Here is a 14,909-nt window from a genome sequence, read left to right as displayed (position 1 = left end):
TCCCATTTTCTGAAAAAATGCTATATGTAAACAATGGACAACTTGCTTTGTTTAAAGCTCTTTCCCCACTGTCTTTAGGGGGTCATTTAATCTCTTAAGTTATAATTAATGGCTTTCCGACCATTTTGAATATAATTGTTGTTTCAACATTTTGGTCAGACGTTTATGATGGTTGACGGGGAGGGGTAGACAACAACAAAGGGCGTGGAAAGGGCGCTGGTTTCCCACCAATATATTTTGACTCTTAAAAAGAGCACTAGAACTTTCAATTTCGAACCGAATGAGACACTTTCAAAGGTTCTGCGACAACTCATTCCATGTGAAGTGGGTTGGTGGAAAAAAAAACTAATAATACATTGAAACCATATCGCTCTTCACTTAGACAGTACGATTACGCTGCCTGTGAATGCACTATCCAATATCAGACAACTCTATTGTAGGGGGTTTCAAGCCCCTGTCTACAAGAATATAAAGTTTGTTTTTATTTTAGCGAGACGGATGGTCACGGAGGCAAATTTATTTGTGTTTTTTTACCCCAGGGGTGATCGAACCAATCGCCTTAGAATATCAGCGGAGGGTTCAATAGAAAGGAAACTGAAATTTCTACTGACCTTTTTAAGTAACAAATAAATTGCAGGCCTACAGCAGCAAGTAGGGTTTTCTGTCATTTTGTGGTACAAAACGACAACTATAGGCCTAAGTGCACCAAAACGCCATTGAGTGAAAATACTGATGAAGCCAATCGATTTAATATTACCAAAAAGTTATAAAATAAGATTTCGAGTTTATCCAGGTTGTCTTAAGGGCGTATATGCAATATCTTAGGAACGGCTAAGGGTACTAAGTTGAAAGATCAGAGAATGTTGAGGAGGATGTTGAGCTAAATCGAAAGACACTATTTGCATCCAGGTTTTCAAAAGGGCGTATAGGAATAGCTAGTGTTATTACATTGACTTCTAACTTCCACTTGACTTCGATATTAAGTCTAACCTCCAGGGGATGCTCAACTGAATCGCAACATTTAGGTGTATCGAGGTTGTCATAAGGGCATACCTGCAATACCTAAAAAACCGCTAAGGATATTGAATTGTAACTTTCAGAGAATACTTAGAGGGCTTTTGATTTAAACCAAAAACCACAGTGTGTCCATCTAGGTTTTTAAAAAGGTATGGCTGCAATATCTTAGGAATGGTTAAGGGCATTAAGTTGGAACTTTCAAGGAATGTTGAGGGGTGTGTTGAGCTAAATCAAAAGACAATACTTACATCCAGGTTTTCAAAACAGAGTATTCTCAGCATCTCAGGAACACCTAACTTTGTTAAGTTGAAACTTTCAGAGAGCGTTGAGGAGGAAGTTTGGATCTAATCAAAAGAGACTCCATGCATGCAGACTGTCAAAAGGGCGTATCTGTGATACATCAAGAACGGCTTAGGGTATTAAATTGGAGCTTTCAGAACATGTTGAACTAAATCAAAAGACACTAAATACACCCAAGGTTGTCAAAAGAGCGCTTTGGAATTATCTCAGGAACGACTAAGGGTACTAAGTTGAAACTTTTTGGAGATGTTGAACTAGATCATAATATGCTGCGTGCATCCAGGTTCTCAAAAGGGCATATCTACAATACCTCAGAAACGGCTATGGCAATTAAATCGAACTTTAAGTGAATGTTGAAGGGAGGCGTTGTGCTAAATCAAAAGAAATTATATGCATCAAGGTTAGCAAAACGGTGTATGTGCAATATCAAAGAAACGGCCTTGGGTATTAAGTTGAAACTTTCTGGAATGTTGAGTGGTAGGTTGAACTAAACCAAGAGACACAATGTACGTCCGTATCGTCCGGACGGTGTATCTACAAAATCTCAAGAATGGCTAAGTGATTTGAAGTTGAAATGTTCATATAACCTTCAGGAAGGTATTGAACTAAATAAAAATACTTTGAGTGCATCCAGGTTGTCTAAATGGCATATCTGCAATACTTCATGAACGGTTTGCGGTAAAAATTAAAACTTTCAGGGGAAGCTAAAGAAAAACTAAATAAAAAATTACCACGTGCATCCATGTTATCAAAAGGGCGTGTCTGCACAATACCTTTGGAACGGCTAACGTTATGAAATTGAAATATTCAGGGGATGTTGAGCTAAATCATAAGACAAGGAAAAGTAACTGGTAACCACAAGATCATAATTTTCTATTGAACTGGTAAAACAGCTAAATCATAAGACAAGGAAAAGTAACTGGTAACCACAAGAGCTTAATTTTCCGTTGAACTGGTAAAACAGCTCTACGATTGTCCCGCCAGATGCAGTGTATCGCCAAATTGCACGATTGAAATTCTACTGTCTATGGAGCTAAATTGTGGAATTAAAAACACATAATATATTTGTAGTACTTTTATTTTCCTTTTTATAAAAATTTTAAAAATTTATATTTACATTTTTAACAAAGAGACCTTTCATATGGTATCTATTTTCGTTGACTGGTGGCTCTGATGTATTCTAATGCTCGGAGAATGGCAGGGTGGGGCTGGGGAAGATGATCACCAGTGGGGTTAAATCCGTTTTCGTCAGCTGTGAATGTCAGAGTAATAACTTGTCCATCGGGGGCTGTGTAAGAAAAGCTACCTTCCTGGGAAACTCCTAGATCACCATCTTCATCACCTGGAAGCTCCTTAATGACACCGGATTCTGAACGAGAAACGCCATCTTCTGTCTTGAAGCTATAATGTAGCGATATTAGAATCAAACACAAGGAAAGTGAAAATGAGTTTATTAAATCAATGCTTAATACACTATAAAGATGAGTTAAAAGCACGACATAATTATATTATCCTAGAGGTCTTATAGGATCAACATTGGGGAGGATCCCCAAAACCCGAAGAAGAAACCTGAAACCTGTTGGAGAAGAAATCCGAAAACGCCTCAAAGAGCAGGCACGACCTCAATCATAGACAGCACAATAGCGCTGCCTTAGTAAAGAGCGACGCTGGCACAATGTATTATTTATTTATCCATCAAACTGAGGTTTGTCCCATCGAGGCCACGGCTTCTCCGCTATCTCTTTTTTTATTTACCATTCCGAAATTAAGCCCTTACTTTACGTCCTCGCCAAGTAGTTTGTTCCTATGTGGCTATGTATACATATACCTGCATATGGAAGATATAAGGGGAGGGAATTCTTCCCTCAGAAATTTGAAAATGTTGGCTGAAAAAATTTGGTAAGGTAATATTTTTAGTTTCGAAATAGGGGATACTACCTCTCGAAAAAAAAAACTGGGCTAAAAACATAATTTTACAAATTTTTGATTTTCCTCCTCCTCTCCACTCGAGGAAAGATTACCCGGACACGTTCATAAATAGATTTTCCAAAACGTGAATATGTTCAGTTTTAGGGCACTATTTTTCTAATTTTTTTGGAGAGAAGAGTCATTCAAATAAAACTTATAGGGAAAATGAAGCCTGGAAAATGAAGAAATCGAGACAAGTTCTTGGCTTCCACTGTTCATGATTGGTTACACAGCTAACCATCCCACGTCCACTATCTAAATCATATTGTATTTGATCCTTGGAAGGGAAAGTTTCCATAGAAATTAAACAGAAAATTTCAGTCCAAAACTATAAGTAATTTAAAACAGGGAAAGATAATATGCGGTTTTAGTAAAGCTTAGGAAGAAGTAGTAAGATTTCTTTATACAAATAGGGAATTTCTTAGTGTTTTGATTATTTTTATTTGTGTGTGTGTGTGCGTGAGAGAGAGAGAGAGAGAGAGAGAGAGAGAGAGAGAGAGAGAGAGAGAGAGAGAGAGAGAGAGAGAGAGAGAGAGAGAGAGAGCGAGAGAGAGAGAGAGAGAAAGAGGGGGGAAGGAAAGAGAGTGAGGGAGAACGAGGGGAGAGAGGGAGAGAGAGAGAGATACTACTAGCATAGGCTGTACTACAATATTGACGAAAAACTCCAATTAAGTCTCATCTAAATATGGAGTTTACAAAACTAATGAAACAATCGTAAGGCTTAGACAATTAAAACCTATAAACTCTTTAATTTCTTGAGAAAATACTCTTGTGCTTCCTTTTCCTCTCTCCTCCCTTCTGAAAAAGTGATCTAATGACTCATTTGACTCGTCTGTGATTACAATTATAACTACGGTGTAATGAAAATGACTCATTTTAATAATACCATTTGTCTGTAACTGCCAAACCTTTGCTACATATGCTCAACAGATAGCTTTGTGTAACTCAGCTCCTCGCCTCCAGGGTGACGATTCCAAATATGTTCAATTACTCTTTCCCAGTGTCTCCAACTTCAGGTAATACGAGCAAACTGTGTCCTAATGAGTTTGTTTTGATACACTAAAAAGTGGAGGTGCAAGGAGGGAAGTTTAATGCAAGGAGGGGTAGCCCTTGGTACCATATTAAAATCTTCGTTTTAAAGTGGCCTTGCAGTTACAAACTGGAATTTCTTAAAATCATGTTATTAGCCCATTTCAACATTAGCACACCAAGAAATTTGATGGGGGGAGAGGGTTTCAATTAATTTTTATAATTTTCGACAGCATTTACAGAACTTATTTGAGAAAAAAGAGCCGTTAGGGTCAAATCAGCTCTACAGATACTGATACTGAAATAATGAATTTACGATCCGAATTCCTTTTATTTTAACAAAAAAGGACCATTAAAATTAATGTAATACTATGTTTTCTGTTACATGTAGGGCAAATGTTGTAGAACAAGAGCCCCTGGAATAACTTTAGTCTCCGAAACCCCATCTCCACACATTTGGGTATGCCCCTAACAATGCAGACACGATAGAAAACACATAAACTAAAACTTACGAAAATTGGTAGCTTCCATCTCCGTTCACCTCCTGTTCTTGTTCAACGATCTGTACAGGGGCCGCGTCTTGAGGAGCAGCGCATGATAGGGCTAGGACAGCGGCAAGAACAATCTAAAACATTATGTATGATTAAATAACTCATTAAAAATAGCTAGTTCATTATGACTCAGTGTCATTCAACTAGTACTACAGACAACTGGTTGCACCACCCAGCCGTCTAAGGGCAACACAGTTACGTACGTTCTTCCTCCATCCCAATATATTTAAAGTTTCCCTCTCTGGACCCTCCCAAGAAGTTCCATCTCAGCCTTTCTCTCATTTTAACTCTAGAAAGCGGGATAGAGCCATATTTTTCACACAGCTTACTGTTTGAAATACGGTCACTCATACTCACAACCAAAACTATCCGTAGACGATTCTTCTGGAAAACATATAATAAATCCTCCTTGGTCTTTCGGAGCACCCACCTTTCAGAAACATACTTAACCACTGTTATCATTGTAGCTTCTAATATTCTAATCTATGTTCGCACAATTTTCTTTGTATTATTAAAAACTTTTTTGTAAACTTTATGCTTTTAAAATATTATTCCAGTCGACCCTACTCATAACGGGACGGTAAGAGAAAATCTAGTGGGAGGGGCACACAAACTTTCCCTATCCCCTCCTATTGAAGTCACTGAGAATGGTATATCATTTCTCATTTTACCTATATTCATAGCCGTTCACTGCCCTAGCCCAGGTTCAGTCTTAATGATAGTATGTCGTGGAATCTTTTCTTCATGGCTACTCTACTTCATTTATTTATTTTATACGCGTATTTGAAGTTGTAAATTTGGCTAAACCAGGTCACGCATAATAAACATAAAGTAAGGGATACCTATCGAGCTGCTTTTCAAAATAACTTTCTTAAGATCCTGTTAATTGTAAAATAAAGCTACCGAAATCAACTGATTTCTGTATCCAATAAATATAACATAAATAATTATAAAAAGTTAAAAATGAAAGGGAAAAATTACAACTCTTGAAAAACAATCCGTAAAAATTGCACAAGGATTGTTTTCTTATAGACCAAGAGTTTAGTAAAAAAGTATTGTTGTAACGTTAAAGACATGTTTACTTCAAATAGTCCCCTACTTTGTGCCGCAATATGTGCAACAGCGCGAGTTGTTCCACCGGGTGTGGTGCACCTACGGCCTTTTCGTACTACGTATGGCACACGAAGTACCACTCACGAAAAAGTTTCACTGCATGTGGGGTACACCATCAGTTATACTTTCCTTTTGAAGTTGGCGATCCCTCGGTTTATATTAGTCATTTTGGTACTTATTGCCGTTAAAAAAAGAACGTTATTTATTCTGTATTTTATTCGTAAAACTTTAGAGCTAAATTGAAGTAAATATCGGTTTTACATTTACCATTAAACTGTGGCTTATTTAAAGCCTCGCAAGTTACACTGTTCAGTTTAGTGAAACTTCAAAGAAACATTGATCGTACATAATTATATTCCTTCATCAATAATTAATAAACTTCCAGGAATTTTCTTTGCACCTATGATGGGTTTTTGAGAATATTTCTGATACCAATTGCATGCCATTGACTAGTTGGATTAACTACTTAAATACTGTATCTAAAATAAGCTATTTGAGCAATTAGAAAATATATTTATAGATTGCACTGGTGTGTTATTTTTTTGGAAAAAGGAACAAAAACGAGGTATTTTTAAAAATCTAAGTGGGATTTATTTTACGCTTTATACCGACTACACTGTTGTTCTTGATCTGCTTAAAACTGGTATTTTCCGTGTCCGCTCGGAGATAATCAGCTTGGCCTGAGTGAGATAAACTATTATGCATGTATATTTTAATAAAATACTTAATATATAGAGTTGGTTAGGTTAGGTATTTAATATGATGCATTCTGGGCGACCTGCTTTCCATAATTCTCTCTTGTAATTTCAATAATTTTGTTACTAAAGTATTATATTTTCATTGTGATTAACTTGTGATTCCATTGTGATTAACTTAATTTTCATTGTAATTTTTGTTATTTCATTGTGATTAATCTAACTTCACTTCTTGAGTGTGGTCGGCATAAAACATAAGTACCTTTTTTTCGATTTCTTTAATGAACTAGCGAAAAAGGTATTTTTGAAAATTTAGGAAGGCAATTGCCCCTCCCCCGTAACTGGCCCCCGCCCAAATAATTACTCAAATTAAAATAATATCCAGACAAATCCTACTATTTATATCACAATGGAGACTCTCCTCTCGTCCCATCTTTTCTTAATCACTAATCTTTTCACTAACAAAGTCTGGAATTAAAAGTACGATATAAGTCATTTTGGTCGAAAATGAGCTATGCATGGGGTAACTGAACACGAGGAATTGAATGGTGCAGTCAGAATCGTCCTATCTTGACCCATTATGAAGATAAAAAGAGATATAAGCCTCTATGTGGTATTCTCATTTTTTTTTATCAGGTCTTGCTCCAATTCAGAATGACAGAAGAGGATTATCTTATGGAGCTATAACAGGGGGACCTGGCATATGTCTCCTTTTTTGTTGAGGAAAAAGGAGATATACACCATAAAACGGAATGATTTTGAGTTTGTTCCGAATACCTGAATTTGATTTATACCACTGAAAAGAGCATAAAAAGTTCGTTTAGAATATGTTTTTTTTATCCCCATTAGCCTCATTTTTCAGAGCTACCACAGCCAACAAACTTTTTTCCCTCTTTTTGCTCTCCTGTAGAGTTACAAAAATATTACATGTCGCACTTATAATTATCACAGCCGATCAGTAAAAATATTCCTAATGAGCGCAATGGCTACTTAATTTTGGCTTCTCTTTTTGCTACTTCTAAACTGGTTTTAAAACCGGTTGCTCCACAACTTGATTCATTCATAAACAAACTGGATACGAATGTAAACAGAACCTTGACCAAGGGTTCATTGAATTTACTGATGGATCCTGCCAAAATTCGCTTTTTTCAAACTTTTATGTCCAAGACTTTTATAATTAAAATTCAGCTTTAAAATTAGGTTCATTTTTAGGGATTTATTTATTTCTAGAGGAGAGGTAGGAGGGTTTCCTGATTTTATTTTAGATTGAATTGGCTTTAACTTAGAAAAATCTGACAAAAAAAGAAGGAAATCAACACTACAAATAAACTTAATATTTCTACGAAGCAAGTACAAAACAGAGAGAACTTCAGACTGGTTCGTTTTCTTGAAATACTTGGTTATACAATTTTTACTACCATTCCCTACAGGTTCCATATGATACACCTCTTTTACATTTTTTCAAAAAAGAAGTTGAACTTTAAGAAGTCTTTAATCAAGGGTCAACATGTTTTTTTTTGTCTCAATGCACAAATATTTTTTTCGGTATTGAAAATTACCGAAAAATACCGAAATACCGAAAATACCGAAAAAATATTAAAATATTTATATTTAATATTTTTTTCGGTGTTGGTACATTAAACGCACTCTTTTATATACTGCTAAAGAAGTAAAGTTTGGTTAAAGCTAATGAATATAGGATGCAATACATAATAGTTTAGAAGCAAATTTGGGCTACATATTTGCACATTAGGAGGGGGGGGGTAAAGCATACCATATATTAAATACGTAACCTAACCTAACCTGGATACCTCCCCCCCTAAACCCCAAAAAACAACAGTTTAAATATCGTAAACGCAATGAAAACTACTCTATGCATTCCAAATCTTAATAGAGGGTATTGAACTAACCAGTCTGGCGGGTATCTGTCACGCTGTCTGTTGCATCTCCAGTTTGGCATTCCATATACAGTATATAAAAGAGTACGTTTAATGCACTTATACCTTTTTTTCTATTATATGCAGTCACAATCAAGATAGTATTACTCCCACCAAATAAAAGAAAAAGAAGCAATAAAAAATTAAAAAAATCAAAGACTAAAAATAAAGTTGTTATTTATCGAACTAAAAGATGCTACTCAAAATGTTAATGAAAAAGATCATTTGTTATACAACGGCAGATTTGCGGTAAATAACGCTATATGTGTATGAAAGTATAAATGCAAGTAGGCCTACAGCACTTAGCCTTTACAACGTTGGTACTGAGTTTCACGAGGGCTTTGGATCATGGACGTCGGCATAAGGGGCGCAAGGGGGTAATGCCTCCCCCTGGGAAACACGGAGAAATTTACAAAAGTTATATAGAAATAGGAAATTGAAAATGTTCCTATCTAAATCTTGGTAAAATAAAGGTCTTGGTAACAACTGCCCCTCCCCCTTGGAAATGTGCTTTTGAACTTATTGGTTGGACTACACCCTTTGAATTTAATAATCTTTGAAGTGAACTTTTTATGTGGGGGCTAGCAGCCCACCTCACCCCAAAAACCATCCGAGGGTAGTTCGGACGCATGATCTTCCTTTCAAATATTACCTATGAGGTATAGCAATAATTGATACTTTGGATGATCAAACATATACGATCCTAATAAATAGCTAAAATCTTAAATTAACCCAGAAAATACAAGAAAGGTTTCAGCAAGGTTTTTGTTGTACTTTAGGATGAATAATTAAATCAAAGAAAGGAGTTGAGAAACTACAAACACCTTGGGGGTTTATTGAGGGTTTGATGTTTTTAAAGAATAAAGACTAAATATAATTAATTTACAAAGTATAATTATGTTGCTGTTACTTTTTCTACCCAACCTCGCATTTAAACAATGTAAATACACCCTTGTCAAATGCTAAATAGCGGTGGCTACCAAATACAAGTTTTACTTGACATGAACACACGCGAGGTGGGAAGAAATAACCTACGTACAATTTGAGTACTTGCCCTTTACGAGCATTTTTTCAAAGCACATTATAAGGCCCAAAATTGCTTAGCCACAAAAATATACAGATTTTGAACTATTAAACCCATACCCTACAGGGAAATGCTCTGACCCAACCCCCTTTCTCTAAAGGTCTATGCACTGTTGAATGGTACGGCTAATATCAAATGGTCTTTGGCTAAGACTGCTGTAGCTAATCTAGAAACAAAATTAACGAAAAAAAATACACTTACAAAGACCTTCATATTGCTTTATCAATGAAAAACTGATGCCATTGTCATCTTAAGATTTGCTTATATAGTCAAAATAATAGTTGCTCTTCTTCCAAGGACAATTGCTTCGTTGTGGAAGAAGATTCTTGAAAATCATATGTGAATGTAGGAGTCGTCTTGACCTTAGGGCTTTTTTGGATCATCTTTGCAAGCATAGAATTTGGGAAGGTAGTAACAGGAAATTAAAAACACTATTTGGTTTACAGAATTCTTACAATACACATACATTAAAAATTAAGTCCAGCGCTTTGATGGAACTAAATAAAAAAAGGTTTCTGCAACTGAAAGTAAAGAGCAGCATTGAAACTTGAAACGAACAGATTGAAGCGGTCGTTTTTAAAGAATTGGGACAAAAGTCAAAATTTAGCGTAAAGAGTCGGGATTTGAGGAGGGAGCTACCCCCCTCATGTACGAAAAAATTTGTCCGTTTTAAGTTGCAATGTTGCTCCTTACTTTCAGTTGAAAAACTTGTTTTTTATTTAATTTCTGGTCGTTTTATAAATCTTGCCCGGGCTTAACCAAGGTAATATGTGCGCAATCACATCTTAGTTTAAGCCCTGGTTTCTTGCCCTTTAAGTGTATATACTCATAATTGTAAATTGATTGGTAACGTCCTGCTTTGTCAGTTTTTCTGCTTAACGATTATAATAGTGGATTGTAATTAGATTTTTGGACCAAATTTTGAATATTTTGTCAAAGTTTTCGATGAACAGTAGTTTTATTGAATAAGTTCTTAGTAGTATTTTTCTACTAAGCAATTTCGGTTGGACAGAGAAGAGTATTTTATTCTCCTCGACTTTTGATCTTTTAGATGATTGAAGTCATCGAAACCTCTGCAATAGGGTTCTCTGATGTTTGGATACAAAAATGACCCTTCAGATGCCATTTCTGATGTTGAATTAAATAAAAAAAACAAGTTTTTTAAACTGAAAGTAAGGAGCGACATTAAAACTTAAAACGAACAGAAATTATTCCGTATATGAAAGGGGCTGTCCCCTCCTCAACCCCTCGCTCTTTACGCTAAAGTTTTTTATTGTTTTAAAAATTAAGTTGTGAGACAGAGTCAAACTTTAGCGTAAAGAGCGAGGCGTTGAGGAGGGGACAGCCCCTTTCATATACGGAATAATTTCTGTTCGTTTTAAGTGTTAATGTCGCTCCTTACTTTCCGTTTAAAACACTTGTTTTTTTTTATTTAATTTCTGATCGTTTTTTAGTTAATGCAGCTTTTATTTTGGCTCGCCGTCATTGAATAAGTAAACAAAATTTGCATAAAAATTTTACTTTTCTTTTGCTAAATGGCTGTCTCTAAATTTGGTTCTGACGTAATTTACAAATTAACTTACGTAACGAACTTCTATATTCGTATATTTTTCTTCTGGCAAAAAATACAAAGTTGGAGATTTATGCAGATATGAGCTTGAAACCTATGTTATAGGGTTTTCTGATACGCTGAATCTGTCAATGTGATTTTCATGAAAATTCTTTCACTTTTAGGGGATGTTTCCCCCCTTCGTAAAAAATCAGGTAAATTTTCTCAGGCTCGTAGCCTTTGATCAGTAATACTAAACTTAATAAAATTCATATATTTAGAATCAGCATTATAAGCCCATTCTTTTGATACATTTATTGACATCAAAGTTACGTTTTTAAAAGTTTCTATTACTATTGAGCCGTATCGCTTGTCTTTTTATTGTTTTTTTTTATTACGTATATGTTATTACGTATATGATGGGGTTCTCCCCTTAGTCAATACCACGCTCTTTACGTTAAAAGTTAAAACTTTTTTTTAATTCGCAAACCCCTGAATCACAAAGGCCGCTTAATTAGAACAGATAGATCTTTTGAAAGCACTAAAAATAACTGTAGCGTAAAGAGCGAGGTAGTGCTACTCCCATTGCTCACCCCTGCTTCCACCTACAACTTTTTTTTACATAATTTATGTCTGTTTGTTGTCAGTGAGAATGAAAAAATAGGAATTTTCTCACATTGATGGTTGTTTCATGGATGGTTATGTGTGTTGGTCAGTTTATTTGATTTTTTTCATGGATGTCAACAGTAATTTATGTCTGTTTTATGGTTTTTGTCAGTGAGAATTTGAAAAAACAGGAACTTTCTCACTTTTATGGATCTTTTTATGGTTTTTGTCAGTGAGAATGAAAAAACAGAAACTTTCTCACATTTATGTCTGTTTTCTTGGATGGTTATGTGTGTGGGTCAATTTATTTGATGTTTTTCATGGATGTCAACAGCAGTTCATGTCTGTTTTATGGTTTTTGTCAGTGAGAATGAAAAAACAGGAACTTTCTCACTTTAATGGATTATCGAGTCTAATGAGGGTCAAGGTCAATCGATCTGTTCTTGTTTGGGCACGTGTAACGACATGAGGGTGATCTACATACTCGGTCGGGGAATGTATTGATTCATGACACGGGGGGTGATTTACATAATCACTAGGGGCAATGTATTGATCTAGTACTCGAGGGGGAAGTGAATTTCCGAGAACTTGATTTACATAATCGGTGGGGGGGAGAATGTATTGATTTACGAAAGGCGAATTAAGAAACAAACATGGCTTCTTTGATCTTTAGGCTAACCTAACCTGAGAACTTGATTTACATAATCGCTAGGGGAATGTGTTGATTCACGAAAGGGGAATTAAGAAACAAACATGGCTTCATTGTTGTTTGGCTAACCTAACCTGAGAAATTGATTGCGTAATCCATTGGGAATTTTATTGATCCGATAACGGGAAACAGTTAGATCACGTGTTTCCTTCTCAGCCAATCAGAGGGCTTGCTTACATAACAATTTGACCTTGAGATTTCGTATATAACGGGCATGCAATGTGATTAAATTATCAGAAAGTATTTTGACACAGTTCAAACAACAATGGATAAATTTGATGAATTAGAAGCCATGCCAACTTCAATTTACAATGTAAGTACATTTTTTATTTTCAAATAAAATTATTTTCCTTGGTCACTATGATGCAATATGATGCAATAATTAAGCACAGACGTGATGCTATATTTTGGAGAAGTGAAACAGATTATTTTCAAATTAAGGTCTAACAATATATTTAGGACATTATGTAAAAGGGGGAGAGAGGGGGCAATACCTCGCTTCTAACAGCTTCGTTATAAGTAAATTATGTAAAAGGGAGGGGGCAATGCCTCAATTCTATCGCCATCATTGTAAAATGAAAACAAACTGTGCAAGGCTAGAAAGAAAAGTCTTTAGGAGTTGCATGAAGCTTATATTATGTGTAAATTGAATAGCATTTTAACCTATGTTTGCAAAATTTAGGTCTATAGGCCGCTGGGTTAACGATCTTTTATCTAATTTAAAGCCTATAGACTGGAACATTTAATATTTTTCTAAATGGTAAAAATAGAAACAATGATTTCTATCCTATGGCTATAGACTACTGATTGTCTAGTAAAAACGTTTGATTTCTAAGCCTAATATATGTCTCACGAAATTTTTACTTTTTGCTTTACTGAAATGAGATAAATGATTTTCTAAACAAAATTATATGGATGATGATACTAATTTTCATTCTTTAAAAAAGGGGAAAATTATTTTGATACTAATTTTCATTCTTTAAAAAAGGGGGAAATTATTTTGATACTAATTTTTTCTCTTCTTTTTAAGGCAAATAATGAAGAATTTGCAGCCCCTCCAGCTGTAACGAGAGCTAGGGGTAATACGAATAGTGAAGAATGTACCCCACATCCTAGTAAGAAAGCAAGAGAGGGTGAGGCAGCCCCTGTAAGAGCAACAGTTGTTCAATATGGCCGTTGGCCGAAACCCCCCAACTCCACGCTGCCTGACCCAATGCAGCCATCTGTGCAAGTCACTGGCTCGACTGCACAAGTCACCGGTCCTACTGTACAAATCGCAGCCCAATCTGCGCAAGAAATTAATGACTTCGGCCTGTCCGCCCTCCAACACGCACTGCCCGGACCATCTGGCGCCCAAGTGCAGCCAGGATTTGCAAATGTGAGCATTTTTTTCCTACCTATCTTATAGAAATAAATATCTATTTCTGCCAATGTTTTTCCTTTTCACTATTTTTGAACATTGTGTAAAAGTGTATCTCTGAGATATTAACCCCCCCCAACCATTATTTTCTCTACCCTCCCTCAGAGATATCTAAATGTAATTTTATTGCAAAGAAACGGCTCTTTTTTTCTAATCTTTACTATTTTGTCTGTTGCTATCTCTTCACTATCACATATAGTTTTAGATACCTTTGAAACTCTGTGAATGCTATTTTTCACATAGTTTTAAGAGAGAATTTATTCCATTTTATCCATCTGTCACATACCAGCGTTCGAATTTGCACTGAGCCTTACATCGTGCCAAGATATTAGCGAGGGGAAGCAAATTTAGCGGTCCCCGACATTTTCCTCGTCTAAAGTTCAATCTAGGAAATTAGAACACTCGCACGCGATGACTCACAATAATTATACTCATGTTTTCACTAAACCTGTGTGGAATTAGAGAAAAATATTTCAACTTTTGACGAGCATTATGTAAAGGGGGTCGGGAAGAGCTGCAGGAAGCGCCGTGTGGAGTGCCACGGGCCCGACAAGAGCCGCAGGGATGTGCCACAAGGATACGCCACGGGCCCGAAAAGCGCCACGGGACGCGCTGCCGCCCGAAAAGCACCGCAAAAAATGCCTTTGAAAACTTTGAAAATAAACTATTTTTTGAACAAATTGCTACCTTCTATGTAAAGCGTTGTTTTAGATTGTATATATCTTAAGTTGGAACTTTCAGTTGAATTAACCAAATGCTATTAAGCTGACTTTAAATAGTAATCCAAATTTTAACAGCAGGGAATATTTGAACACTTTGAAAATAAGCTATTTTTTCATTTATAGGTTGGAGCATTGGTCCCTTACTCACCATCGAAAGAAGAAGAGGAAGAACTCATTGAAGGGGCAATGGAGTTTCAGGACAATGAACC

At 35.9% G+C, this 14,909-nt stretch overlaps 1 protein-coding gene across 1 annotated transcript; it reads right to left on the bottom strand.

Annotated features, from left to right (window-relative positions):
- Nucleotides 1-2,379: 2,379 nt before the first annotated feature.
- Nucleotides 2,380-9,939, bottom strand: LOC148955755 (pupal cuticle protein 20-like). The gene is made up of 3 exons (XM_089104124.1): nucleotides 9,896-9,939; nucleotides 4,827-4,939; nucleotides 2,380-2,718 (listed from the first exon to the last, which is right to left on the bottom strand). The coding sequence occupies exons 1-3, from the start codon at nucleotides 9,905-9,907 to the stop codon at nucleotides 2,466-2,468; spliced, it is 378 nt and encodes a 125-aa protein (XP_088960250.1). The 5' UTR covers nucleotides 9,908-9,939; the 3' UTR covers nucleotides 2,380-2,465.
- Between the last annotated feature and the right edge of the window lie 4,970 nt (nucleotides 9,940-14,909).

This window comes from Artemia sp. Qi Xiang Cuo, chromosome 2, assembly GCF_049724085.1.
Source record: "Artemia sp. Qi Xiang Cuo chromosome 2, ASM4972408v1, whole genome shotgun sequence".
Lineage (NCBI taxonomy): Eukaryota > Metazoa > Arthropoda > Branchiopoda > Anostraca > Artemiidae > Artemia > Artemia sp. Qi Xiang Cuo.
The sequence above is the reverse complement of the archived record's forward strand: the minus strand, read 5'-3'. Positions and strand labels throughout refer to the sequence as shown.

Bases quoted from the DNA above. Each gene is read 5' to 3' on its own strand.
- LOC148955755 (XM_089104124.1), bottom strand. The intron at 2,719-4,826 runs GTAAGTTTTAGT...GCTACATTATAG, and splicing joins GATGGAAGCTACCAATTTTC to CTTCAAGACAGAAGATGGCG.